This window comes from Phaseolus vulgaris, chromosome 8, assembly GCF_051622355.1.
Source record: "Phaseolus vulgaris cultivar YP4 chromosome 8, ASM5162235v1, whole genome shotgun sequence".
In the NCBI taxonomy this organism is placed as follows: Eukaryota; Viridiplantae; Streptophyta; class Magnoliopsida; order Fabales; family Fabaceae; genus Phaseolus; species Phaseolus vulgaris.
Window position 1 is genome coordinate 5776277 of NC_143505.1, and position 27076 is coordinate 5803352.

At 30.9% G+C, this 27076-nt stretch overlaps 2 protein-coding genes across 8 annotated transcripts; both read right to left on the reverse strand.

Moving 5' to 3' along the window:
• Positions 1-295: 295 nt before the first annotated feature.
• Positions 296-8813, reverse strand: LOC137826184 (signal peptide peptidase-like 4). Of its 2 annotated transcripts, XM_068632066.1 has the most exons (14): positions 8449-8795; positions 7183-7341; positions 6937-7048; positions 6583-6702; positions 6298-6449; positions 5805-5987; positions 3196-3230; positions 2650-2812; positions 1858-1911; positions 1572-1664; positions 1311-1453; positions 1116-1186; positions 880-963; positions 296-665 (listed from the first exon to the last, which is right to left on the reverse strand). In XM_068632066.1, exons 1-14 carry the CDS (start codon positions 8584-8586, stop codon positions 553-555), a joined length of 1620 nt encoding a protein of 539 aa, XP_068488167.1. In that variant the 5' UTR covers positions 8587-8795; the 3' UTR covers positions 296-552. The 2 variants fall into 2 exon arrangements, with proteins under 2 accessions (XP_068488167.1, XP_068488168.1); XM_068632067.1 differs by lacking the exon at positions 6937-7048 and having other exon boundaries at positions 8449-8813.
• Positions 8814-19085: 10272 nt separating this feature from the next.
• Positions 19086-26741, reverse strand: LOC137823706 (U-box domain-containing protein kinase family protein). Of its 6 annotated transcripts, none has more exons than XM_068628940.1 (10): positions 26569-26741; positions 25739-25998; positions 25120-25241; positions 24919-25040; positions 24113-24217; positions 22666-23107; positions 22341-22478; positions 21296-21823; positions 20133-20897; positions 19086-19481 (listed from the first exon to the last, which is right to left on the reverse strand). In XM_068628940.1, exons 2-10 carry the CDS (start codon positions 25980-25982, stop codon positions 19299-19301), a joined length of 2649 nt encoding a protein of 882 aa, XP_068485041.1. In that variant the 5' UTR covers positions 25983-25998; positions 26569-26741; the 3' UTR covers positions 19086-19298. The 6 variants fall into 6 exon arrangements, with proteins under 6 accessions (XP_068485041.1, XP_068485038.1, XP_068485035.1 ...); XM_068628937.1 differs by having other exon boundaries at positions 22341-22481; positions 26569-26715; XM_068628934.1 differs by having other exon boundaries at positions 26454-26664.
• Between the last annotated feature and the right edge of the window lie 335 nt (positions 26742-27076).

A 27076-nucleotide genomic window follows, 5' to 3' on the forward strand; every position in this document is an offset into this window, starting at 1 on the left:
AATTAAAGTTGCTGGTGAAAACTGAGACAGATTCAGTACTGCAAGCATATTTGGTACATTATTTAATTTCATAAATGAAATAACAGATATTCATTCGTATTCTTCACAGTTCATAAGTTCCAAATCATCATCATCATCTCCCAACCTTCTCTCCATTGATTGAAAGCTGTCCATGCCTGTCATTTGGCTTGCCACTAAAATACATAATTTAGCCAGATCCTCGTGGAAGCATAAATATAAAAGGTCTAAAAAAAACATGTCCCTAAGGCAGAGCCAGAATCAGAAAACAAATCTCTTGAACCTCCTCATTCCAGTCCATCTTCTATTTCAGAAAAAAGATCTATTCTTACAGTAAAATAGTTTTGCAAGGGGTCCTCCAACATCTAACAGTTGTGGGGGGGTATCTCCAGTCTCGGGTGCTGATTTTAAGTACATGCTATAATATCATTTGGCTGAAATTTGGTTATGACAAAGTTACAGATGTTACAGTCTTCTAAGATTTGCTATAAGTCTTCTGTAAACTAACACCTAGGATGCTAATTGTGCTGGGGATTACTGGTTTGTTGATTGATCCTCTTGGATATGAGGGCAAGGTATTTTTGGTTCCCCTCTTGTCCATAAAACCTTTAGTTCACCTCTCTTCTTTCCTAGTGACAAAAAGGTTCCTGCAAATAAAGAAAAGGTTTCAGAAACTGGTGTTAGTGTTCATGGATAAAGCTCTATTAAAAAATAAAGTATGTCTATACCAAAAAAACATGGATAAAGTTTTGCATAACTTCAGCATTTCAACAGCCAATGGAATAGGTCCGAGTATTTCTGTTTGCACAAAATCTGTTTTTAATTCAATGTCAATTGAGTTTGTCTAATAATTTTACTAACCAAGTGTAAACGGGACTATATAAAGCAAAGCTGGTTGACCATGTCCATCCATCAAGTTCAAAGCCATGTATGTAATGAGGAGACCTGCAGATCAAAGTTCAAAGAACATAATTTAAAGACCAAACACAGTGTCACCTGCATATTTTCAGTCCAAGTAGGTTCAGATACATCAGAAAATTACCCTTCTAAGACATTCTATCTAATGAAAAAGTACCCCCAGATCAAACATGGCATACCTAAACCATAAGCAGTCATTGCCCACAAGAAGTATCCATCTCGAAGGTTCTTCTTTGCTAACCAATCATACCTGTATACTCGATCATTAGAAAAATTAGGTTCATGAAATAGCCACAGAGCATTCTCTTCCTCCTTCCAAAATGATGGTATAAGGAAGAAGGTGAACATAATTGTTTAATGAATGAGTATTCAACCTTAGTGAAAATGCAACTAGAAGCCCTGGTAAGATGATGTCCCCAAAACCAATGATGCTGTAGCCACCCCAAGGATCAAACAAACGTGGTATCTTGAGCAGCATGGGGATACCATCTTCTCCACTCTTATCACCTCGAGCTACCTGCAAAGAAGAGAAAACGTTTCATTAATTTAATGAGAAGAAAAGCATCATGTTGAATGAGATAAATAAAAATCTCTGTGAAGAAGGTCCAAGGGAGATCTTCCATGAAAACACTCACCACTATCATCACACTCTCATGGAACCACCATTTAGAGACAAACACCCAGAATATGTCATAAAGGAAGGCACAACTGAGAAGAACAGTTCCAACCTTACAAAGAAAAATGAATAAATTAGTGTCATCTTGTTAATTAAATAGAGCAGTAATACACGGCAGATCCATATTTAATTGTTTAACTGAAATGGAGACCCCTTTATACATCCTAAGCTTAATTTTCAAGACTTTCAAAATACAACCCAAGTAGGCAATGGTGCAAGAGACAAGCTGAAGTATGGATAATCACCTTGAGATTAGGTATCCGCACAATCTGAAGAACTGTAATTATCAATGTGATACCCTAAAGAGTAAACGATTGAAAAAAAAGGTCAATAATTTAATAAAAGTTTGCAAGCTAGCGACTAAGAAAACTAAGTCCAGATTATTATAAACATAAATCGAAAAAGTTCAACTGGAGCAAGTATTTTTAGTGATAAGAGAGCAATTGAAATAGCATGTATCCTACCTGAAAAAGAAAAAATAATAAGAAAACATTGTAACAATAACAATTGACCAAGAACAATCTACAATCATTTGGCACTATCAATTGAAATCCTAGTTTCTTGCATAGAAAGCAAAGGTTAGGAATCTGATCATTTTTAATATTATTTTTCAGTGTTCCTGAGAACTTTACTGATTTATAACTTAAGTCCAATGGTGTTGTATGATCCACAGAGCCGACCTCAGTTTCTCACCCAGTGAGAGAAGACTATTGCTGTTCAGATAAGCAATAGAAATATGTTTTCCTCTAGAATTTTGGTTTATGACTTTATAACCAGATCTTTGTTTGTCAAACTCAGAGCAATATGCTCGAGTCAGCATTTTAATGACTATAAGACCACACTCGTTTGAAAGCATCAGATACATTACAATGCCTAGGAAGAAAATCGTGCCCTGTGCAGCAAGGGCAGAGCTCGTGATTACATCACACATTTCTATATTAGTCAAAACTGCAAGTAGGAAAAATAATGAGCAGAAAAAAGTACAAAAGAAGATTCCACCAAAAAGAACACATTAAAGGTAGCATAACTATTCTTACAAGAATATCTTGACCAACCCAAGCAAATGATACATGGCGATAAACACCCCAAAGCACAGCAAACACTATGCAGAAGGGAGTAACAGCAATTGTCAGATATGATACAGCACCAAAGAAGGGTACTTTCACAAATGTTTGTGCAGCATGTTGGAACCATCTGAAACTGTACACAATGTGATGTCAAATTAATATAATTACAAGGGAATCTTGTAGAATGAACAATCTACTTAACAGTATGAATATTGTTTCTTGGAAAGCTGTAAGGAGAAAAACCTTGACCATGCTGAAGTTATGTAAAAAATTTATTTTTCAGCAATTATAATTATACCAGTCAGTTGCCAAATTTGGTGTATAGAATTCAGAGTTAAATGCTATATATGACAGGCTAGCCACCGGCCACTTAGTCAAATATTCAATCCCCAAATTTGCTACCCTCCCGCCATTTATAATAACAATAAAATTTGTTAATCATTATTTAACTCATAAAAAGTTAACCAATGAGCACCACAAATTCAAACAATAAGGAAACAAGGATGAAAGACATACCATGATAACAGAGCCACCAAGCAAGTTTGTAGTCCCTGAAAGCACGTAGAGAATAAAGATTCATTCAGCTGCTATATATCAACAATAACATCACGTTGCAGATTGCAATCCTATGACCTAGGAAGCACAGATTATGATGCAATATTCGAATATGATAAATTATGGACAAGTGAAATCGGCATTTTAAAAATTGAAGACACGACATGGCTATAATATAATGTTATAAACTTAATCTAAAGTTACCACTGAAATCTAATCATGAGAAATCCATGTTTAAGAATGACCACAAGTAATTATAATCATGATAAAGTATAAAAAACTTATCTAATTATTGTGGTATACTGACCAATACTGGCATAGAAGTTAATGAGTATAAAAATTATAAAAATGCAATTAAAAGTATTCAAACTATCCAATTAAAAATCAAACTCCTTTTGAAGCCTGGTTTGGTTTTAAACCTGCCCTAAATTTTTTAAAAATATTTGGTTGTTTGTGCTACTCACACGTAAACTTGACAAAAGAGCTGAACCTGAAATATTTATTGGCCATAGCCGTAATGAAAGAGATGTCCATGATTCAGAAAATTCAAACTTGGGTGCGGAGCTGGTTCCAAGACCTCATGACAGAAATATCAAAAGGGGTGAAGTGGGTGTTTTGCACAAAACTCAATGTGAAGGGTTATTCTCAAACTTTTGGAGTTGATTATACAGATACCTTTGCTCCAGCACCAAGGCTTGACAGAGTAAGGTTGCTACTTGTCATTGTTGCACAAAACGGGTGACAAGTGTTAATGTCAAGTCAACCTTTCTCAATAGTTTTTTGCAGGAGGAGATTCAAGTTGAGCAACCAGAGGTTTTATGATCAAAGGGCAAGAAAAGTATATTTGCTGAAAATGCTCTGTCCTGCTTAAAACAAGGCCCTAGAGTAGAATCAATGATCATTTGTTAATCTTGGGCTTTCAGAAGAGCCAATCTGAAGCTACACTCAATTGCAAGCGTGTTGATGCTGATATTTTAATCATTTCTTTGTATGTTGATGATCTTTTGGTGACAGAATGCAATCTAGCACTAATTAATAAATTCAAGCAGCCAAAGAAGGATGTCTTTGAAATGACTAATCTTGGTCTTATGACCTATTTTCTTGGCATGGAAATCCTTCAGAATAAAAATGAGATTTTATTTGTCAACAAAAATATGCAAAGGAAATCCTAAAAAATTTCAACTAGATGAATGCAAAATAATGAACAATCCTATGAATCAAAAGCAGATGCTCAGTAAGGAGGATGGAGCTGATGAAGCACATTTTAGAAGCTTAATTGGATGTCTAATGTATCTTACATCTACAAGACCTAACATCTTAATTCCAGTTAGCATGCTGTCAAGATTCATGAACCGTGCTAGTGAGGTTTACTTGAAGGCAGCAAAAAGAGTCATGTGATACATCAAAGGGACCATCAACTATGGAGTTAAGTACTACCAGGTACATGACTTCTGATAGTGATTGGGCAGGTAGCTTGGATGATATGAAAAGTACTTCAGGCTACGTTTTAGTATGGGTCAAGTGTTTTCTCTTGGTGTTCTACGAAACAAGAGATTGTAGCTCAGTCAACAGCTGAAGCTGAGTTTATTGCAGCTGTGATTCAAGTAATTTGGTTGAGGAATATTTTAACAGATTTGGATCTAAAGCAGGAGGATAAAAGCACAGAAGCTTTTGTCAATAACCAAGCAGCAATTTCGATTTGACATAATCCTGTGTTTCATGGGAAGACCAAGCCTTTTAATGTGAAGTTGTTTCACTTAAGGGAAGTTCAAGAAAATGGCAATATAAATCTGGTTTACTGTCGCACAGAAGACCAAGCTGCTGACATGTACACCAAATCTTTTCCACTACTCAGTAGGTTTGAATTCCGAAGGAAGAAGCTAGGAGTCTGCAGCCTCCAAAGCAAGGAGGAGTGTTGAGAATGTGCCTTTGGATGTTGTATATTTTGAGGAGGCTTTTAGATTTGTTTCAGTTTGAATAAGTCAAATTTAGTCTGCTTCATTAGCTGTTAGTGGATTAGCTATTTCCTATTTTTCAACTAAGCTATCAGTGAAGTGGCTAGAATCATGAAACGTGATCTCTTAATCTGTTATTTCTTGTAAGTTTTGCATCTTTTCTTCTCTATTAGCCACTGCCTTTGTTCCTTAAAATCAACAGATAACAATGTCTGCATTGATGGACAGGAATGAAATGGAGAAGAAGCAGAACAGGATTGAATGCAGCATATTCCATCCAATGCCCCATTTTCCCTCTTTAGTTTGGGGGTAGGAGACGGAACTGTCTTTTTCTTTTCCTTTTTCCCATATCCATCATATTCCAATCATTAGATATCGAAGCATATGCATATCAACCTGTCTTCAAGTCTAATATAGAAACATCTCTAAAGAGGATATGAGCAGAATACCACACAGAAGACTTTTAAAATATGGATAGGGAATTGGGTTAGATGTGAAGGAAGTAAAATGTTGCTAAGTATAAACAGGTGAAAATAACCACCAAGATGTGGCGCAAGTCATACAGAAGATGAGAAAAGTTAAGAGTCATTCGAGCTTGGGAAAATGATAACTCACCTCAACCCCACCAATGCAAAATAGAACCACCAGAACTTCAACAAACCATGATGTCATGAATTTGTAAAGCATAACCAAGAAACAAGAAGCAATCACAACAAACGATATTGCTGCTGCAGTACTGATTTCCACATAAGCACTATAACCGGCATTCTCTGCATTTACATATTCATCTGAAGCATCCTGCAATACAAACGTAGTATATATATGCTAGTAATTGAATTAATGACTTTTTCTTTTACTTTAAGAAAGCTTTGTTTACAAAAAAACAAATTACTTTTTTTTCAAAAAGGGAATAAACTTTTGCTAAGGAAACCTCCATGCGAAGTCTGCAAGGAGCACAAGAACTTCGATGTTCTAATGTGTTTGTTTCCTTTCAGAATTTCTTCTGTGTGTCTTTGTTAACTTTGTATTCCTTCTTTCTCTCACCAAAATAATATTATCCTTGTATAAGAAAAAATGAATAAAATGGCATGAAAAGAAACTAGGTAACCTTTAATAGCTTCTCCTGCTCAATGGCAGACTCTCTCACAGTCCAGGCAGACCAGTAAGAAGCACAGAGAATAGTACCAACAGCCATAAGCCATAAAAACACTTCTGCAACATCAACCAATGGACGATATGGAGAGTACAACTGCACAGACACTAAAGAACGGAGAAATGCAAAGAATAATCAGATCAAGAATCATAACGTAAAGTAGTTAATTTAAACTTTTGTCTGAAGGAAAACTCTAACTTATCACAAAAGAATAGGTACAAAAGAAAAATTGAAACATACCCACTGAGTTGTTTAGTATGTGATTTTTCAAGTTTTCACCGGCATCTTGTGGAAGCATGACAGTAGGTATTCCAATATCAACATCAGTTTCATTTGCTTCACAAACCATCTTGAAAAGTTCTGCATAACAAGGACATAAATAGTTGGTTACACAAGCAAGACACACAGCATTGCAAAATGTTTGTTTATTCTAATAAGTAAAGGACAAATAAACAAATAAGAAACAAAAATTTAGCATTCTTTATGAAACTACGAACCACAGGATCACATCACTTTTAACTGTAAATTAGGCATGGAGAAGAGGAAAATAAAACAAACTATAGGTTCAAAAAAACAAAAATTGCATGCAAACACCTGTACGGTAATTTATAATCAGCATGGCTGAAGCACCAGCTTTTTCAGCTATATTTGCCTTGGTTGTGAAACTACACTGTCCTCGGTGCACCAAAATGATCTCGCCAGTGAGCTAACAAATTGCAAGACACTCCATATTACTAACTTACAAGTATCTAAAAAATTAAAGCTTTATAATCTGAACATCTATGCTTCACACGCAGAGGAGTTGCATTTGGTTAGTTCTAAAACTTAAAGTTAGAATACCTTATTCTTAGGTAGGCTACAACAATCAGGAGGATCCGCAATTGCAACTCTAGTATGGTTAGCACGTTTTTCTTTTGATTCCAGTGTAGGGCCAAACCTTGCACCAACGCCAACATACTCACAGTTTTCCACACCATCAATCCAAGTTGGAACTTTTACCTATCGAAAGAGCAATGAGTCAAAATTGTTAAAGAAAAGACTCATTCATACTTTATACCTACCAATCTTTGTAAGAAAATTGCAACATGCCACATGGTTGTTTGCTTAAACACAGAAAGACATAGGCCAAAAGGTTTACAATTTTGGTTCTGAGATTTTACAAAAGTCTTTATCATTTTTCTGGTCACTATCATCTTGTTCAAATTCCAATTTAGAAAGCACTCAAGCATGGAAGAAGGCGCATGAAGGAGAAAAGTGGCACAAGACTACAGAATTTTAAGAGACAGATAATTGTTACAAATTTTTAAACAAAAATTAAAAAATTTCAGGTCTTTTAGTAGTGTCCAGAAAACTAAGTCTAGCTGAGTCAACCTCAAGTGAGAAAGATGAGAGAATTGACATGATTGTTTATATAGAAAGAAGGAGAAAAATGATGAAATTAAATATATAATATCAACTGTAGCAAATAAAGCTACCATACTTCAACCAGATAACAGATCTCTGCATTACAATTGTCAGACAAACTCCACTGTAAATTAAACAGGGCAATTATTTGTTTTAAAACTTGTAACAAACATTAATTAAACCACTCCCATATCAGTGTTTTCCCTCTTTCCCCCTGTATCCTGAAAATTTTGCCAGAGATTAATTTATAGAAGAAAAGGAGAAAACAAGTATATTTTTACTTCCACAACTTGATGCCACAAACAATCTAAAAACATGATTAAACATCTTATGGTTTAATTTAAGAACAGAAGAAGAGAGTACTTCAACTGAGCATGCACCGCAGGGTTTGTGGAGGAGGGGGGAGGTCAAGGTGCAGAAGAGAATTAAAAAATATCATCTTTCTAAAACTAAGAAACTAAAATTTGAATTTTAATCAAACCCAACTCCCCAATTTTTTTGAGAACGAGTTAAAAAAAACTAAAAGAAGAAAATAATAATTAGTCTTCTTTTCCTTCTTCCACTACCTCTTGAGCACCCTAACAAACAACAAAGCCAATTTTTCTTTAAAAAATAAAGTGTGCATCTTCACAATCAAATATGCATCAAATTCACATCAGACACCAACAAAACTTCAAAATTTGTATCCATTATCTCAGCTACCAGGACAAAGTTGTTCTCACAGCCAGGCCTCTTGGGAGCAATATTATCATGGTGCACTATGTCCCCAGCAAAACTGAAAGTGATAATCATCATGAACACAGACCAAAACACAGCACAGGAAGCTCCATGTGAAACCATGTTGGTTCGAAGTGTTGAGAAGCCAGATTCCAGATGCAAATTTGAGGAAGGAAACCAAAAGGGGTTTTGGTGTGAAGGGTAAAGATTATATCTTTGGAAAGAAAAAAAGAAAGAAAGAGGAAGAAGGTACAATTGGAATTAGGGGTGAAGGGAGAGAGAGAGAAGAGAGACACATAGTTTTTAACTTTATTTATTTACTCAATTTGATTAATTTAATTTATTAAGTTAAATTTAATTTAGCCATTGGGTGTTTGTGTCTGTCGAATGTAGGATGGGACATGAGAAAAACACCTCCTGGCAACCGTTGAACTAAACTTTCCATTTGTTCTTTGCTGTTTTGCCCACGACCTTTCTCCCTGCGTGATGTGCACTTCCATGAAAATGATGTGACAAAAAAAATATAAAATTAAAAAAATAATAAATTACAAATAATGTGTGAATTTTAACTAAGTGATATCAATGCACTTTTCTTTAGAGTTTAAATTTCTTGAGTGATATATTAGTATAAATTTATGTTTAAAAATATAGATGAATGAAAAAAATATTTAGTTCTTTCCCTCACATCAAATTTTACTTGAGGACTTTATCACTCTATATAACTTTTTAAATGATCATAATTAATTTAAAAATTAAAATTATAAGTAAAAATTAAGTAAAGTTTATAAATTTTAATAATTTTTTATTATACTTGGAAGGTATATTATAAATTAATAGCATTTTTAATCAATGTAAACAAAGTCTATATTATAAAAGAAAAAGAAAATAAAATAAGATTATCCATGTTAAAGTCAATGATATGTGTTATTATCAACATTATTGATCACACGTACATGTTGTTGGTACGAATGAGTAAACTACATTATCAGTTTATATTTTTTTTATTATATTATATCTAAATTCAAAAACTCTTTTAGAAGATAATTCTTCACATGCATAATTCTTAAAAATGAATCAAAATCACCTTTTAATAGAGTTTATTTCTTTTTATTTGATGAAATATTTGTGTTTTTTTATTTATAAGATAAGATGTTATTTACTAGTTGCATATAAAGTGTAAAAAAATGTTACTATATAATCAATATGGTAAGTATTGACTTTGTGACACAGGAAAGTGTTAACTAACATAGAGTTGTTGATATAATTTTTTATCTGTAAAAATAATATTCAAGTTTAATGTAATTTTTTAAAGTATAAGTTATTTCTTTTACATTAAAATAATTTTTATAAAAAAACATTTATGTAAATGAGTTTTATTAAGGATGTTTTGGTATTTTTTATCGGTGTTCAACATTGTGGAACACAAGGTTGACATGAGCACCTCATAATTTGACTAAATCATAACATAAAATTTTGAAGTTTGACTTTTGAGATTTTGTCTTCTTATATCTCAATGATGTTTTCATGTGAGGCTTGTTTTGGACTTGGACCTTTAATCATAATTAAAAATACAAATAATTTTAACATAAATGAACTAATAGACTTTGGTTTGTAATTTTCTTTGTCAACAATATAATATAATATATATATAACAAAATTAGATAATCCAATAGAACTTTTGTAAATTTTTAGGATGTTATGAAAACAACTTTGCTAAACACAGTATAGACACACATCACAAAATCAATCTTGTATTTTTGTTGAATACTATAGTATCATGAAAGTAGTTAATTGAATTTAGGTTTAGTTTTTAAGTTATTAATTATGTGAGTATTTTAATTTCTTTTTATTTGTTAATTAATATTTAAGAACATACCATTTTATCACTCAAATGTAAGAAAATGCCTACGAAATTAAAATTAAAACAATACAAATATTTAATATATTTGAAAATTTATAAAAACAAATATTAATGATTTTTATTTAGGAAGATAACTTAATATTTGTTTACTTTTTTTGGATTTAAGGAAAAGTGAAAACAAATTAAAAGAAGAGAAAAATGGTGAACAAATGTTTTCTGAATTAAAAAGAGAGAGTGTATACTAAAAAATGAAGAAAAAAAACTGTAAATAATATGTAACAAAATATTTTTTGTATTAATACATTTTAAAAAAATTATCAAAAAAATTAAAAATATAAATTAAAATTAAGATGATTTTTAAAATAAAAAATATATTATAAATTTTTAATAAATAAAAAATTATATTTCAAAATAAAAATATATTAAAATAATTAAATTAATAAAATATAAAAATTAATTTTATTTTATTTTAGTTTTATATTAAATATAATTATTAATAAAATGATAGTCCTTAATTTTATGTGAGTGAAGTCCTTAATTTTATAATAGTTTTAAAATTACAAAAAAAATAAATTCATCTTTATGGAATAAAGTAACATTTTGTGTAACTACTTTATCAATTATTTTGTATAATTATTTTATTTAAATTTTAAAAAAATAATAACTACTCTACTAATTACAAAATAACAGAATAATTAAAATAAAATAATAATAAAAATTTGATATAAATAATAATAAAAATTTGATATAAATAAAAAATAAAAAATTATATATACTTAAAACAGTTAAAGAGAGAAATTTCCATATATAAGTATAAATTTAGTAGAGAGAGAAAAAAAACAGAGAATAAAAATAAGTTGGTAGAACAGAAATAAATTATTAATATAGTAACAATTAAAGGTATTTAATTGATTAGATTATTAAAGAGAGAGAAAATTAGAAGTAGAATGAACGTGGATGATGCGCGTAGCAAAGTTATAAGCAAAGTACAAATTTACCGGCTACCTTCTGAACGGGTCCTTTGTTTCCGTATGAACCGTACAGATAAGAGTGTTGTACGATCCATGAAGTTTGTGACTCTATCCACTGCATCATCTACCATCTTTACCCCTTACTCCTGTCTCTCTCTTATTAGTCATCACTTTTCTTTTTTAATTAAAAAAACAAAAGAGAGATACAAATTTATTTCTAAACAAAAATTAAAACTTTATTCTTTCCATTTTGTCTTTAAATTAAATTTCAATTTTGTCTATCTTTTCCCTTATTCTTCTTCTCCTTCTAATGTTTGTATTTAAAAGATACTTATCTAATTAAGTACAATTATATGTATATTTTATCTTTAATTTTTTTTAATCTTTTCTTCAACATCATCTTAAAACCTGGAATAACAAGTGCTTTGTTAATATTTCATCAACAAATATTTAGTTATAATAAAAAATCATTATTAAAAAATTAATAAATATTGTATATTTTTTACAAATATGTTTCACATTTATAATATATATATAGTAAAATTATTTCACACTTTTCAATGTATTTTTTTTTTCACTTGCATACAAAGTTAATCTCTTTTCTTGTCTTCGTGTTTAAATGTTATGTCTTTTATTTCTATTTATATCTCTCCAAACATTATTTCATTCATAATTGGACTGTGCTTGCAATATTTGCGAGCTAAAAAAAATCCTATTGATTTTAAGTTTTGATTTTTCATGGAACTTTTATTCTTGAGAAACCATTATTTGCAATTCACACATTTTTCACATAAGAAAAAATATTTGAACTTGTGTTTTTATTGTTGATTGGAATAAATTTGTCTTCGAATTTATGTGATGATTTATCCATTCTATTACATTTATTAATGTTTTGATGTTTATGTTAACTCTGAACTTGCCACTGGCTTACAAAGTCAAATTAAGAAGCAGTTTATTTTTTCAATTACAAAAAACATAAAATTATCTTTTTGATTGATTAGCGTTTTTAGTTTGGTTAAAACATTTATTTTAATTTTTAACATGTTTGTTTCCACAAATCATCATCTAACATAAAAGTTATTGATTTTTTTTTTATAAAAACTCATGAAACTAGATATCTCGATTAGGTTGACACATCAAGTAACAACAATTATTTGTTAGCACATAAAAAAAATATAATTAAAAGAAAAAAAAGGAAATACAAAAAAATATGGGGGACGACCAAAACTCATATATTAACAAAAATGGTACATAGGTAATTTATATCTATTAATAAAGAACTCTAAGAAAATACTAGATGAAAGCCTATTATACTAATGAAAATACTTTATCTGAATAAAATTTAAGTTAACAAATTTATCAACACATTCATTTCCTTCACGAAAGATATGAGAAACCCTAAACCTGATTTTCCTACCGTAGTTAAGACAAATGTTCCACCTATTACAAAACATGCGAGGACACAGTAGTACTAAGAGTAAATGCAACACAAACTAAAGTCGAATCACATTCAAGCCATAAACTAGTACGACCCATCTTTTGAACTGATTTAATAGCATATATAACTCCATCCAACTTAGTAACTAAAGCAGTTTGAATATCAAGACAAACAGAAAAACCACCAATAAATTCTCTCATACTCCTACAAAAAATATCACCATAAGCAGCACCATCAATGTTTATTTTAACCCAAGTTGGAGAAGAAAACTCCCATCAAACAAGAAGAGGAAATATAATTTTACCATTACGAGTATTAATAAAAAAAGTTTAAGTACATTGAAATCAAACATATCATTTTACATAAAAATTTAGACGAATTACCCATTAGACAAGTGAAGATATTTGAATAATATCACATATGAGTAATTATGTTAGATTTCCGGTTAAAATTAATATTGAAATGTTTTAAATTGTTATGAAATTGGATGGTGTGAGGTGCTTAAATAAGCACTAACTTACCCTTATTTTATTATTTATTATATTTTAAAAACTGTGCTGCAATTATACTTAGCACACTAATAAATAAGTTTACAACTTCTAAAGCATAACAGAAGGAAAAAAAAATATACATTTTGTATATTATATTACATACTTCTTGTTTAAAGATGATTTGTATATAAAAATAAACCTTTGTTTTAGAATTCGAATATTTTGTAAAATCCTAAACTTGTAAAAATTTATATTATTGCATATATTAATACTTTTATAATAGGGCAATACATTTAATCTGGTATAAATTTATATGAGAAATTTTGATTATTTTAATTTAATTTCAATTTTTATTAATTCAATCCTATCAAATTGCCTTTTATTATTACTTTATTTTGTAATCCTTAACAAAATACACACACATATATAATTCCACTAATAAATATTTAAATTTATTTTTATTAATATAAAGACGTGTATATATAATTATAATTTATGTACATTTAGTATATATATATAAAATAAGGGTGGATGAAAGAGACCTGTGGAAAGGATTTAGTGATAAAGTTTGAAGGTTCCCTTGGGCATAAGACACCGACCCAACAATGTAGGGTCCTCACATGACCTTACCTTATGTATGCCAAACCATATCCATTCTCACATCTCACACGTATCAAATCCATTCACACGTGCGAACATTCACACCAGTGGGGCCCACAATGAATTTTGGCCCAATTACTCATTACTCATCACTCACCATAGATAGATACCAGCCCATTTACTTTCTGCCTTTTGAAAAAAATAGGAAAAAATTAAAATGAAAACATCCACACTTTTTAATTTGCTAATAATTCATTTTAATTTAGAAAATTGTTTAGTCACTAGAATGTGTTAATTAATTAACACTTCTATAATAACTTATTTACTTTCATAGTATTCTCAATATACCACTAATATGAACAACTATGATTGAATGAATTATTTCATTGAAAATTTAAATTATTACAAGAAAATCATGAAATAAAAACTATTTTTTAGAGACAAAAATAATGAGTTGCTATAGGACTAAATTAGAAATTATTTTAGAGATTAAAAAAAATTGGTTTCTAAATTAGTTTATATTATTGTTAAATGGTTTCTAAATTAGTGTTTAATTAGCCACCAAAGTTTTTGCTACTAATTATTTTCATTCTAAATTTGGTAGTAAAAACATTGGTTTCTAATTAGACATCAATTTAGAAACCATTTAACAATCATAGAAACTAATTTAGAAATATTTTTTTTATTCTTTAAAATGGTCTCTAATTTAGTCATTATAATAATTAATTATTTTTTGTCTAAAAAAATAGTTTCTATTTCATTATTTTCTTGTAGTGTTATTTTTAGTGATTTTTTAATCTTATTTTTTTACATATAAAATTTGAACTTATATAAAAAAAAAGTTAAGTTTAATATTATTCACATAGGCTACTTGTGATAAATACTTTATTTATAAAATTTGAAACTTTATCAAATTTTTAATTTATCTTTTAAAGTTCTAAAGTTTTTTTTTTTTTTAAGAGAAAGGAAAGTTGGTAATGGAATTTAAAATTAACTATGAAATATGACAACCACTATAGAGACTCATTCATGTCAAATTTGACTAATATACATAGTACAGCTAAATTAATCTTTCTGAAAGGAATGTGTTGTTTTTTTTAAGAATTAAAAAAGTAAAGTGCAATTTTGGTGCGTATATTATTTTAAAAGATAAATAACATCATTCTACATTTATACATTTTTATTATTTAGTTATAAAATATTGTATTTTTTTAAACTCCTACGATCTAATTTTTTTTTGTTTTTTTTATAAACAGGAGATATCATGCTTTTAACACATTCTTATTTTTAAAGTTCATACGATTTCTTTAATTATAAGAAACTCATTTATTTTATCATTAAGATGTGACTTAATATTTCTTATACAGGTAGCTTTACTTTAAAAAAAATTAAATAACAAAAATATATTATACATTTAATTATATCATTGGTAAACAAATAAAACTCTTTTTAAGTCTGAAATAAAATCCACACCCACCAAAAATAATGCAATTAAACAACAATGTATTTTAAATGTTATAATTAATTTTAATTTTAATTCACATATTATATAAATTTTGGATTTTTTTTTAATAATCTATAGTTTTAGTCTTTGATGAATTTTTTTATACAATTTCAATTATTCAATTTCAATTACTAAAGCGAGAAAATTCACACTTTAAACAAAAATAGGTGAAAATTTGGGTTGTTCTCGTATCTACTTTTGCTTAAACAGAAATTTTTTTCTCAAACGAAAATAGTACTGAAATTAAACTTGTTCTTAACCTAATTTTCACTCAAACGATCAGACTTTCACTCTAAGTAAATCTATTTTCCCTCAAGTTAAAAAAATTTAGAACTTTGAAATTTTCTTTTAAAATGTTGTTTTATAAATGTATGTTATTTTAATTAAATTTATGTGAAATTTTATTTATATATACTAAAGGTAAATAAAATTGAAGAGTAATTGACACAACAACACTCACATCTTTGTGAAATATGAATAAGATCTTTATTAATTCTTATAACTTTTGTTGGATATATTAAACCGTGTAAATTTTGATAGTGCAATTTGAACCTGTTTAAGATATTTGAATATTATGGGGAGACAAGGTTTATCAGAAAGTGGATTCTGCAATCTGCAATACACTCTTTTTTTCTCTTCTTTTCTCACTTCAATATTCAATTCTTATCCATAACACAAAATACATAACTACATTTTTACTTTACTTCTAAAATTCAAACTTCAAAATCCACCTTATTAAGCTGTCAATATCACTATCTGCATAATTCCATATTCACTCCAATCGTTCTTTCATCTATAAAAACATAACTAAATGATTCAAATTTGAAGATATTTTCATTTTAATCATTAAGTTCATAAAGATAAATTATCAACACAAAAATATGGCACTTTTACTCAATTATTTTATCACTGTTTTGTATCTAGTGTTCACCAACAAGTAATAAGTAATTATTTGTATTGTGGAATCCTTGAGTTTCTCCACAAATAAAAACTTTACAATATTTTGAAGATTTACTATCTCAAACCCACTCATGAAATTAATGCAGACTGACCCTATAATGGTATTAAAAGTGTTTTGGGTGGTTACGCTACTATTTATTAAACTTTAATTTGTATCATTCTTTTGTACTTAAGGTGTAAAGTTATTATTTTATTCATTTTCTAATGCTTCAATAAATTACTTTTAATGGAACTGAAGGATTAAATTAATAGGTAGGTAAGCATATTTTATCAACATTAATAACTACCAGTTACTTTAAATTCTTGATGACTAAAATATTTAAAAACTAATTTATAAATTTTACTAATAATAAAAATTATTTTAAATACTGATAATTTTTATAATCTTTAAAATAATATTTAAATTAGTATATAGTAACTCATTATATGTTTTTTTAAATTAATTATGTCTAATATTATAACGTACTAAAAAATTAGATTTGGTTGCATGTTGGTTTTACTTACATATAAGTTATATATTAAACATATAAATTGTATAATATTTGTTTGATGATATTTATGGATATTAAAGTTTATACAAAGTTAGAAAAACTTTTATTTTCTGATGAAGATGCAGCTTTTTAAGGATATTCTGTTTGAATTCTTCAGGATGGTATTAGAATGTTTGTGGAATCCAACACTATATATAATAAATACCTTAATATATATATATATATATATTATTATTTTTGTTCAAAAGTGATTCAATGAACCAATATTTTAATCCCCACTATGAGTATTATATTATATATATTGAAAACTATGGTAGTTGATATAACTACCATACCTTTATTCTGTTTCTGATCCCAACGAACCAGTGGAACTATAACGTATGTATCAATTTATAAAGGTTTTTCCAAATAGAAAATTATAATAGTGGCATATAAAACTGACATAAAAATATGTTAATTTATATTTTTTGCTTTAAAAAAAATAAAAAATAAAAAATATTTAATAGAAATGAAAAATAGCCCTCCATTTTTTTTTTCCTTTAAAATTCAACAACCAATTTGTTAACTTTCTTGTGTCCATATTCTTGTTTGTGCAAAATCATTGTTTCTTCTTTTTATAAAGTCATAAACTTTAACAACAATAATGAGAATAAAATTGAATTTATCCATAAACATCCTTAGATGCTTTTCTTCTCTTTATTTATAATTAGTATGCACCCTTTTCAAGTTACAATGAATGGAAAGAAAGAAAAAAGGTGCAATTGGTTGAATCCAACCTTTTCTTGAAATAGCTTTTGGTCTCTTTCGGTATGCATTAAAAAAGGCACAAAACATTACTAGTTAGAAAGAAAATTATATTTTTTAAATGAAGTAATTTTAAAATTTTTAATAATATTTTTTTTTATGTAATGACAAATGATTATTGTTATTTCAACTGAGATGTCAAGTAGTATAATGATGTATAACATGTAAGTTTTTTATATAAAAAAAAAGTAATTTTGAAATTATATTAATCAATTTACAATTATTAATTGATACCTTTTAATTTTAACATTTTCCTTTTTTTTATATAACTTCATCTCAAGGATATAATAATTGTCCTGTAATAGTTCATAATAGTTTAAAATTAAAACCCCTAAATTCAAGCAACTAAGCATAAAACATATATTAATGATGGCTGCTAGATATATATGTTTACAAATGTATTAAAAAATGTTGTTTTGGTCAATAATTTATATAGAAAATATTGATAAATATATTGAAAATGTTGACTAGAAGTTCTAATAAGTGATTAAAGCCACGGGCCAATTTGTAGACTTTCACCAAAAAATAATATTGACTGAATAACAGTAACTAACTTTTTTGAATTGTTAGGTATGTTGGATATCAAAATATTTTTTTATTTAATAATAATCGAAATATTTCTATTTAAACCAAAAAATAATAATTATTTTATTTAAATAAAATATTTTAAAAAATGAAAAAAAGTAATGTATATTTAAATTTCTTGAAAATGGTGAAATTTCCTATCCATTCAATTGACATTGACATTGGAGACCAAAAGTATCTTTCTCTGGAAAAAATCTTGCTGCAGTGAAATGGTAGGACCGTTGTTGACAAAGTATCTCTCATATTTAACGCTACTATAGACAAATAACTCAAACTTGTGACAATTTATTCATATGCTCGATTGTCTTCAAAAGTCAGAATAAGTGCACAAATTATGCAGAAAAATTAGCTATTTAAAATGGTTTTCTGTGTAGTAATCAACAATAAACTTTCACATGTAATTGTGCCCCTTTAACATGTAATTAAAAGTTTGATTTTCAAGTTAATACTTGTAGGTAACATTTGTTTAGAAAAGTTAATCTCTTAGTAAATTACAGTATACCAAGATAATTTGTCTCTGACTTTGAAATAAGAGATGCCCATTTGAAATTGGTTCTGCACATGAATATTGTAAGTGTCTCTCAGTAAGCAGTTTAAGTAAACACATTCAGTAGTAAAGTTCACTTTGAATGAAGTTAAAACCAACTTTTTGTAAGGTTATAAGCTACTTTAATAACATAAATCAGATGCATTTAAGCTTTTCTGACAAACATTCCCTTTTAGAAAAATTTTAATCTCTTTTCACTGTGTTACTATTTGCTTCCGATAAGTCCATACAGAAAAGGATAACCAACCACATCATGGCCATTTGAGATTCTCATTTAAGTTATAACACTGTTGCTTGCTGCTATCAACTTTGGATAAATCTTCAGATGAGTCAACATTTCCTTATATAAAACTAAACCACAAAAGAAAGATAATCACACAAAGAACTGTTCTGATATATATCTTATATAATGTGTACTTTACAACTATTGTAAGATAATCACGTTGTTATCTAACCTATACAAGGGGATAGGTATAAAGTGTGAATGAAGAACCTGAACAAGCTAACAAAATGAAATGACAACTTTCTTTTGTAGATATGTTTATACAGTTCAATCAAAATGGGAGAAAAATAATGCACTTGATCAGTGGTTTTGAAGCCAATCCTGGATTGCAGAGCGAAGAGCGCGATTGGGAACAAGATTGTGATGTGCAAGCTTACTATTAGTCATTGGTGAGTTGTCATTACCACCATCAAGCCATCCTCGTATAGCCTCAGCTTCATAAGTAAAACCATCTGCAGCTACATGTGGATCTCGCATGACTTCCTGCAAAGTAGGAACACATGCAGGGAGGATTTTCTTAGATAGCAGTTTTGTATTCAAAGACATATCATTCCATTAATTGGAAAATATCTTGCCAGATAAGAAAATAAAGATATAAAGAAGGTATTTGACTCTAGAGTGAGCAACTCACTTTAGAAGGTAAAATAAGCAATCTAAGCCGTGAGAAAATTTTCAGTTGATATATCTATACATCCATGATTTGTTATGCATGTGAACGTAATATTCATCACTGGTTTTCTGATCATAGACTGAAACTACCTACTTTATCCTATAACATGCGTCCTTAACTTTAGAGGTGTTGAATCCTAAAAAAGGGCAACACTGTGAAGCTGTTTCCAGCATCTGAACCCCATGACCTCCGGGTCAAAAGGCAGAAATCTTACTTTTTTTTGCATCAAGCTCGGTCGTGAGTGAAGTAAAAATGTTTGAGAATAAAGTAACTAAAGAAAGAAGAATGGGAAAATGAAAGCTTGAAATTTTGGTCAACTTTGAAATGAAATGAGAAATGGAATGAGTTTCATTTCCTTAGACAAATGTTCAATGGGGCAGAGGCAGAGATTCTACAACAGCACGAGGGCATCACATTTTAAAAGCCTAAACTCAAAAGAAAGGTAGACAGAGCTAGTTAGTTACCTGGAAGATTGGGCAAATAAAATATGATGGATGTTGTGAAAGTCCTTCAGAACTTAGTCCAAAGGAGTTTGTGCCTCCAGAAGAAACCCTCATTGCATCAAGTATCCTCCAGACATCAGAATAAAGATCTGGCCGGCTCTTTCGGTTCATATCGCAACATCTCAAAGCCAGGCGAGCCAATTGTTCAGCCTGCACAAATGGCCAGTCTCCAGCCAAAGGATCCAATAGGGATTTCAACTTTCCAGTGTCTAATGCATATTTCACTTCCTTTGTTATTCCCAAGGCTGGTCTCCCAGTCAACAATCTCAACAATATGATTCCAAACGAATAAACATCTGACTTCGGAGTAAGTTCCCCTGAGGCAAGAAATGCAGGATCCATGTAGACAAATGTTCCTTTTGGGTCAGTTTTCCAAAACTGTGTAGAATTTCTACTGGAACTTTCATAGTTTGATAATATACGACATATTCCAAAGTCACTAAGCTTGCTAATAAGGTTTGCATCAAGCAGAATGTTGGAGGGTTTCAAGTCACCATGCACTATGCTGTGAGGTTTACTGGAATGGAGAAAGATGAGGGCAGAGCATAGTTCAGTGGCAACGCGAATTCGAGTTTGCCATGATAATGGAGGGGTATTATCCTTGCAGGCAAGGCGATCTTCAAGGCTTCCATTGGGTAAATACTCATAGACAAGAGCCCATGCATCTGGGCAGGCTCCAATGAGTGTGATAAGATTGGGATGCCTTAGCTTGCTCAACACATCAACCTGATACAGAACCGAAAGTGGGGATGAAAATAACTATCCTTTTTACAAAAATTTAGCTTATAAACCCTTCATTCATACCTTTAGAGACAAGATTGATAATATATTATTATACCAAGAACCAACAAACACAAGTTCCAAAAGAATATGCAAAACATGAGGAGAAATTAAAAAATCTGTTAATTTTTTGCTGCTAACTCTTCTCACAGTTTTTTTTTTCTGATATCAGTTATCTAAAATGTAATCTGCAAGATACAAGAAAGATCAGTTAAGGCCAAATTTATTTTATTCTTGGACTTTCACACAGGGTTTTTCAGAAGTGCTACATCCAGCACACCAAAAAGTTATCAATGATTAGAATAAGATGTTTAAACTGTCATATAAAAGTCAAACCACCTCACCTCCTGTTGAAACTCCAAGGGTCCTTGCATGCTGTCAGAGTGCAACATTTTTATAGCCACCTCAGTGTAACTCAAGACACCTTTAAATATACTTCCATATCCACCTTGTCCAATTTTTAAGGATGGATTGAAGTTATTTGTTGCTTCTTTAATCTCTGAAAAAGAGAATTCTGAGAAAAATTGAGGGACATGGGAGCTTGAGGCCTCTCCTTGCTTTTTTCTCAAATCTTCAGCCTCTCTCAATGCATTATCACGCTGAATCTGCAATTCCTCTCGTTCATTCTTGTAGCTCTGTAACAGATCCACAGCAGATACAATCTTCTGCTCCAGCTCCTTTATAATAAGTTCAGATGATGCAATCTGACTCTCCAGAGACGCCTTCTGATCAAGGGCGAGGTGGAGTTCTTCCCTAACTTTGTCTCTCAGGCTCTTTGCATTCTCAAGATCTTCTTTTTCTTTCCTAAGTTCTTCCTCTGCCAATTTCCTCAGGTTCAACTCCTCTCTATATAAGCTTTCAGAAGCTTTAGCCTGTCAATTGGGCAGTTCAAACATTGATAAGGATTAGAGGTGGCATCAAGCTGCAACATTGGCCTATCACTAGATAATACAATACAACTTAAAATGATTCCTATTGTTAGGAACTCAGATTAGAAAATAGAAGAAAGAAAAGAGAGATTGTATTTCTTGATCGCAAAGGATATGGGAACAGGAGGGATAACTCTCCTCCATGGATTTTTCCTTTTACAAACAACAGATGCTCAATTTACAAATGAAACAAATTTGAATGAATATCCTTCCCCTTCAGTTCTATTTATCTGTTTAGTCACTACTTTAACTAACACTCTTTTGCCCAATGTCCCAGCACCAATTCATTCAATTGAACATTAGCATTGATTAAGGTTGCTTTGTACTTTCTCCTTCCTTGTTTAACTAGGGACTGATAAGTGCTTTCCCACTGGATACAAACAATTGACAAACCACATTATAAACATGGTCATCTACGTATTGAAGAAGTGAAATAAGCACTCAACAACCAAATAATTACCTTGCGTATAGCTTCAATGGCTTCTTTTTCAGCATTCCTACGCCTTACAGTTTCTTTATACGCAGTTAGCGAAGCATCCTCAGCCTCAGCCATAGCCTGTTGAAGCTGGTCATAGATAGTATCATCTATTCCACTGTCCTGCTAGTGTTCAATCAATTTGTCTTTAAATATCAGCATAAACGTGGGGAATTAAAACTCTTTTCCTCATTTGCCAATTTACAAAGTAAAAATGCCTCATCAATTGCAAACTTTACAATGCAAAAAATATGAACATGCTCTGTAATAGGAAGTCATTGCTGAAGTAGAAAATAATATTTGTGCGTACCACTGTACTAGGAGGAGATGAATGATGAAGATCCTCTATGACCAGCTGACTCAAAGTCAACTCTAATGCATTCTCACTCCTTTCAGTAATCAATCTTGGGGTAGCTAGCTCAACTGCACTATCAGAGCACATTGACAAGCCAGAAGGACTCATCCTTGACAGCCTATCTGATTCATCAGAACTTACTTCTGTACCCATCCTGTCACGTGGAGTTGAAAACCCTTCAGTTTCTTCTGGAGAAGAAACAGCCGGAAAGCTTGCTCCATGTCCATCACTGACAGACCTTACTCTGCGTAAAAATTCTAGTGCATGATTGGTTAGATTTGCTCGGCGATCTTGCCCCAGTGTAACAGACTGTGATCTGAAAGTTCTCACAGAGTTTGGCACTTGCTGCACCAAAGGAGATGCAACCTCTACATTACCTTCATTCAAACTCTGATCCCTGTGTTAATATGTTGCATTAGTAAATCAGTACCAGAAATGATCTAATCCAAGTGCAATGACACTATTGTGGGGATGATTTTAGCACAATAATACAATACAAGTTCGTTAAATCTAGAAACAAGCTATTTTAAAAAAGAATTAGAGCTTAAAAACTCAAAAAAGAATATTAGGAATTGAACTTTATTATTTGATCATATGAATAGACTATATATATGTGGAGAATAATCCTAATATTTATAGGCTATAGTTTTGCACAATTACAACTAAAAAAGGAAAGTAAATAACAGGGTAAAAAAAAGTAAATTCACTACAGTTCCAAAGGCTGCGGGTGAGCTGGATAATGGTCCCAATAGTGAGAGGGGAATCAAATAAGCAGAATGGGACTGGTTCAGTGTGGAATACCAGCCCAGGTGGCGTCGCATAGAGGTCATGCACTGGAAAAACACCCCATAAAGAAAACAGGCTAGAGCATTCGAGGCTGCTTTTGGTGGGGCCTTTGGAGGTCTAGTTGAGCTAGGGAATGTGCAGCTCCTGGTAGAGTGAGTCAGGAAGAAACCGGTGATAGTGACAATGGTGGCAATGAGTTCCGATGGCAATTAAAGTGTTGGATCTAAGTCCTGAATGCAATGAAGGGGCTATATACATAATAGACGAATAAAGTCAGTTGCAACAATGACATCTAGGGTTTGAATGTTGAAGCATAGCCCCAAGATCCGAAGCTCTTATACCATCTTGAGAAAGGAGATTAAGAACTGGATATTATTTATTATAGGGAGATTCATGAACATTTACAGGCTACATGATTAAAGTTAAAAGTAAAAGAAACTAAAGTACAAGGAAATAAATATAAAATAGAAACTGAAATAATGAAATGAGAAAAAAAAATGTGCTCAAACATAGTATTCCCAGGACTACACACCTTCTTTCGTAATTACATTTATCTTTCATAAGACACTATATACACGAATATCAAAACACATTAATCTTTTTGGATTTTGCATACCTTGTGTGTATAAGGTGCCCTTTGCAGATAAACTGTATGTGACAAGAAGCTGGAGCTTGTTTACACACATAGATGGCTTTCTTAGACCTAAGGTCCATCATTTTCCTGCAATGTCATGCATCGAAACATAATGGTTATTTCATCAAAACAAACAGATATAAAAATGAGGAAATTATCAAAAGATACAACTAGTTGATCGTCAGAACAAACAAAAGAGAGCATAGTTTCTGCAAAATTACATGTGAATATGGTAAGGGAATATGATATCTCCAGACATCCAAAACACTTTGAGAAAATAGAATCAAAGTGGAGAGATATAAATCCAGCTAAAATAGTCACTGAACTAGATCAAATAAAATTGGACAGGCTTCTCCATTAACATTTTTAGGAAAAAAAATAAGGAATGAATAAGTTTCTCCATAAGCTAATTGGTAGAAGCTCTCATGTATATCTTCCCTAAATTCTTATTTTAAACTTGTACATAAGTTAATTTTAGCTTATGAAGAAGTTCATTTCATTTTTTTTATTTTTTTTCTCTTCTAAAAGTGCTTATGGACTTATCCATTTTTCTCTTCTAAAAGTGCTTCTGGACTTATCCAAACAATCGTGATTCACTGAAAAACTCCACCCCAGAAAGTATGGCTATTTGCATGCTTTCCACAAATATAGCAATTTATTTATCTTATTCCTTACAAAAATAACCAGCATACCATCTTCGATACTTTTTACATTATCATCATCAAATTTTGGGTAAAAATAAACAGAACATTAATGTGGTTGGGGAGGGGGATTATTTGGTTTCTTACCTATTATAGTACTTATCTGATGCTGCTCCCATTACAAGCTTTCGGATGTCATGCTGAGAGACAAGTTCTACAATTCCTTTTTCAATGCTATCCATTTCAATGTGCAGTTTTTCTTCTTGCACCTGTATCAGGAAAGTTATTAGTGCATATTAAATAACTTTCTAAATACACAAGTACATAGAATTAATATAGTTACCCTACCCCCATCCGTCGACAGATTTGAAGATATTCGTCTAGAGTCCTATGCATGCCTTGCTTTTCCTCTTCCCAGTATGCTTGAACCTGCTCCTCTCTTAGTGCATTTGCGGGGAATTTACCTCCCACTATTAACAAGAAAATGGATGTTTTAGACCATGATCATGTATGAACGAAAATACAGCAGGGCAGAGAGAATTTACAACGGTTACCATATATTAAACCCAGAGTTGTTTCCTCATAATAACTACTCTAGTAATAAACCAATACAACAAATGGTCAATTTGACAACTGCAGCTCAACATCGTCTTCAAGTTCATACTTTAAAACTCAAAGAAAACAAACATATGGATCTTAAAACTAGGTTTCTGAAGTTGCCCTGATTATTTCATGAGCCTTATTTGGTTCTAATCTGAAATCTCCTGATCATTTCTAATTGGCAATAGTGAGTGCACTTTAAAGTGCACCTCCCAACTTTAGAAGGGTCAAATCCATTGTAAACCAAAAACAGTTACACTGACCCCAAGTTGAGATAGTTTAGCTGATAGAAAATTTCATGATAAAGAACCAGGCAATTTAAGGAATAAAAGATAAACAAATACAGAGAAACATGGTATATACATACGTAGGGGGATCATTGTTGCACGAACATGAACATAAAGAATGCAAATCCTCTTTCCTCCAGAGTGTTGTATTGCCCATATCAGATTTAATTTGCTCTCCTTCACTTCTTTTGTCACAGCAACATAGATTGGCTGATCAACCACACCTGGATTAGGCTCCTCCAAAATTTCCCCACTAGCATCAGAAGGTGACCTCACAGAACCCATCCTTTGTGATGTTGCAGGCACGGGACTCACCACCGCCATGCTAAGAAATGCACTACTACAGTTGAACCACTAAAAAAATAAGAACTCAACTTTCTGTTTCTTTCTCCCAAAAAAATCTCTGTCTCAACAATTGGTTTTTATCTCCAAATAATACACAAACACCCACCCCAACTACCAAGCCCAAAAATTAATCATCACCAACTCTCTCTCTCTGCCAAGAAAAGGTTCAACTTTCTCCCAACAATTGGTAATTAGCTCTATATTTCCCGTTACCACTAACAAACCCAGAAATTAATCATCAAAATCTCTCAAACCCAGCAAAAATTCATTCTCTGGGACTCAGAAAACCCAACAAAACATCAAAATTTTCTCTGTCTGCAAGTTGCGGATGCTCAAGAAAACTTTCACCCTAATAACAAAGAGACAGAAAACAAAAACAAAAACAAAAACAAAACAAAACTTAACCTTAACCCCTTGTCTCTATCCCCAATACAATTCACAGATTCTTACACAAACTCATTGTTGTGGGAAAGGCAAACCATGAAAATGATATAAAGGAGAAGGCTTTGATGGTGTTGTTGAGAATTTGCGGTAATATGACAGGAGGGTCTCTCTTACTCCTTACCTTGAGAACGTATGACATGAAAGGAGTAACCTTGTGTTACCCTTCTCAAAATCATTGTACTGTAGCTTACAAACAGAATAAGCTCACCAAAACAATAATATTAGTTTGCAACAACAGATGGAAAGAGAATCTTCAATGTTTGACTTTACATTATTAAGTAGAAATTTTGTAAACAATATAAGAAAATGCTACACACATACCACCGATTTATTAGGTGCAACTGTAAGGAAGTGAGAATTGGAAAGAAAGAAAAAAGACAACTTTAGATAAATATAATATGAGATGCAATGAAAAGAAAGAAAACTAAAGAGAAATCATATAGAAAAATTTAGATGTTATGTCATCTTTTATAAAAAGATGAATTAGATGCATTACAGAGAAGTATATGTAATTAAAAGATAGGAAATTGTTGTAATGAGTTAGAGTACCAATGCATACTTTAGGATATTGTTGGAATTCGAAATAATTTTGATAGAGAATATATCAATTCACCAATTATCATATTTAT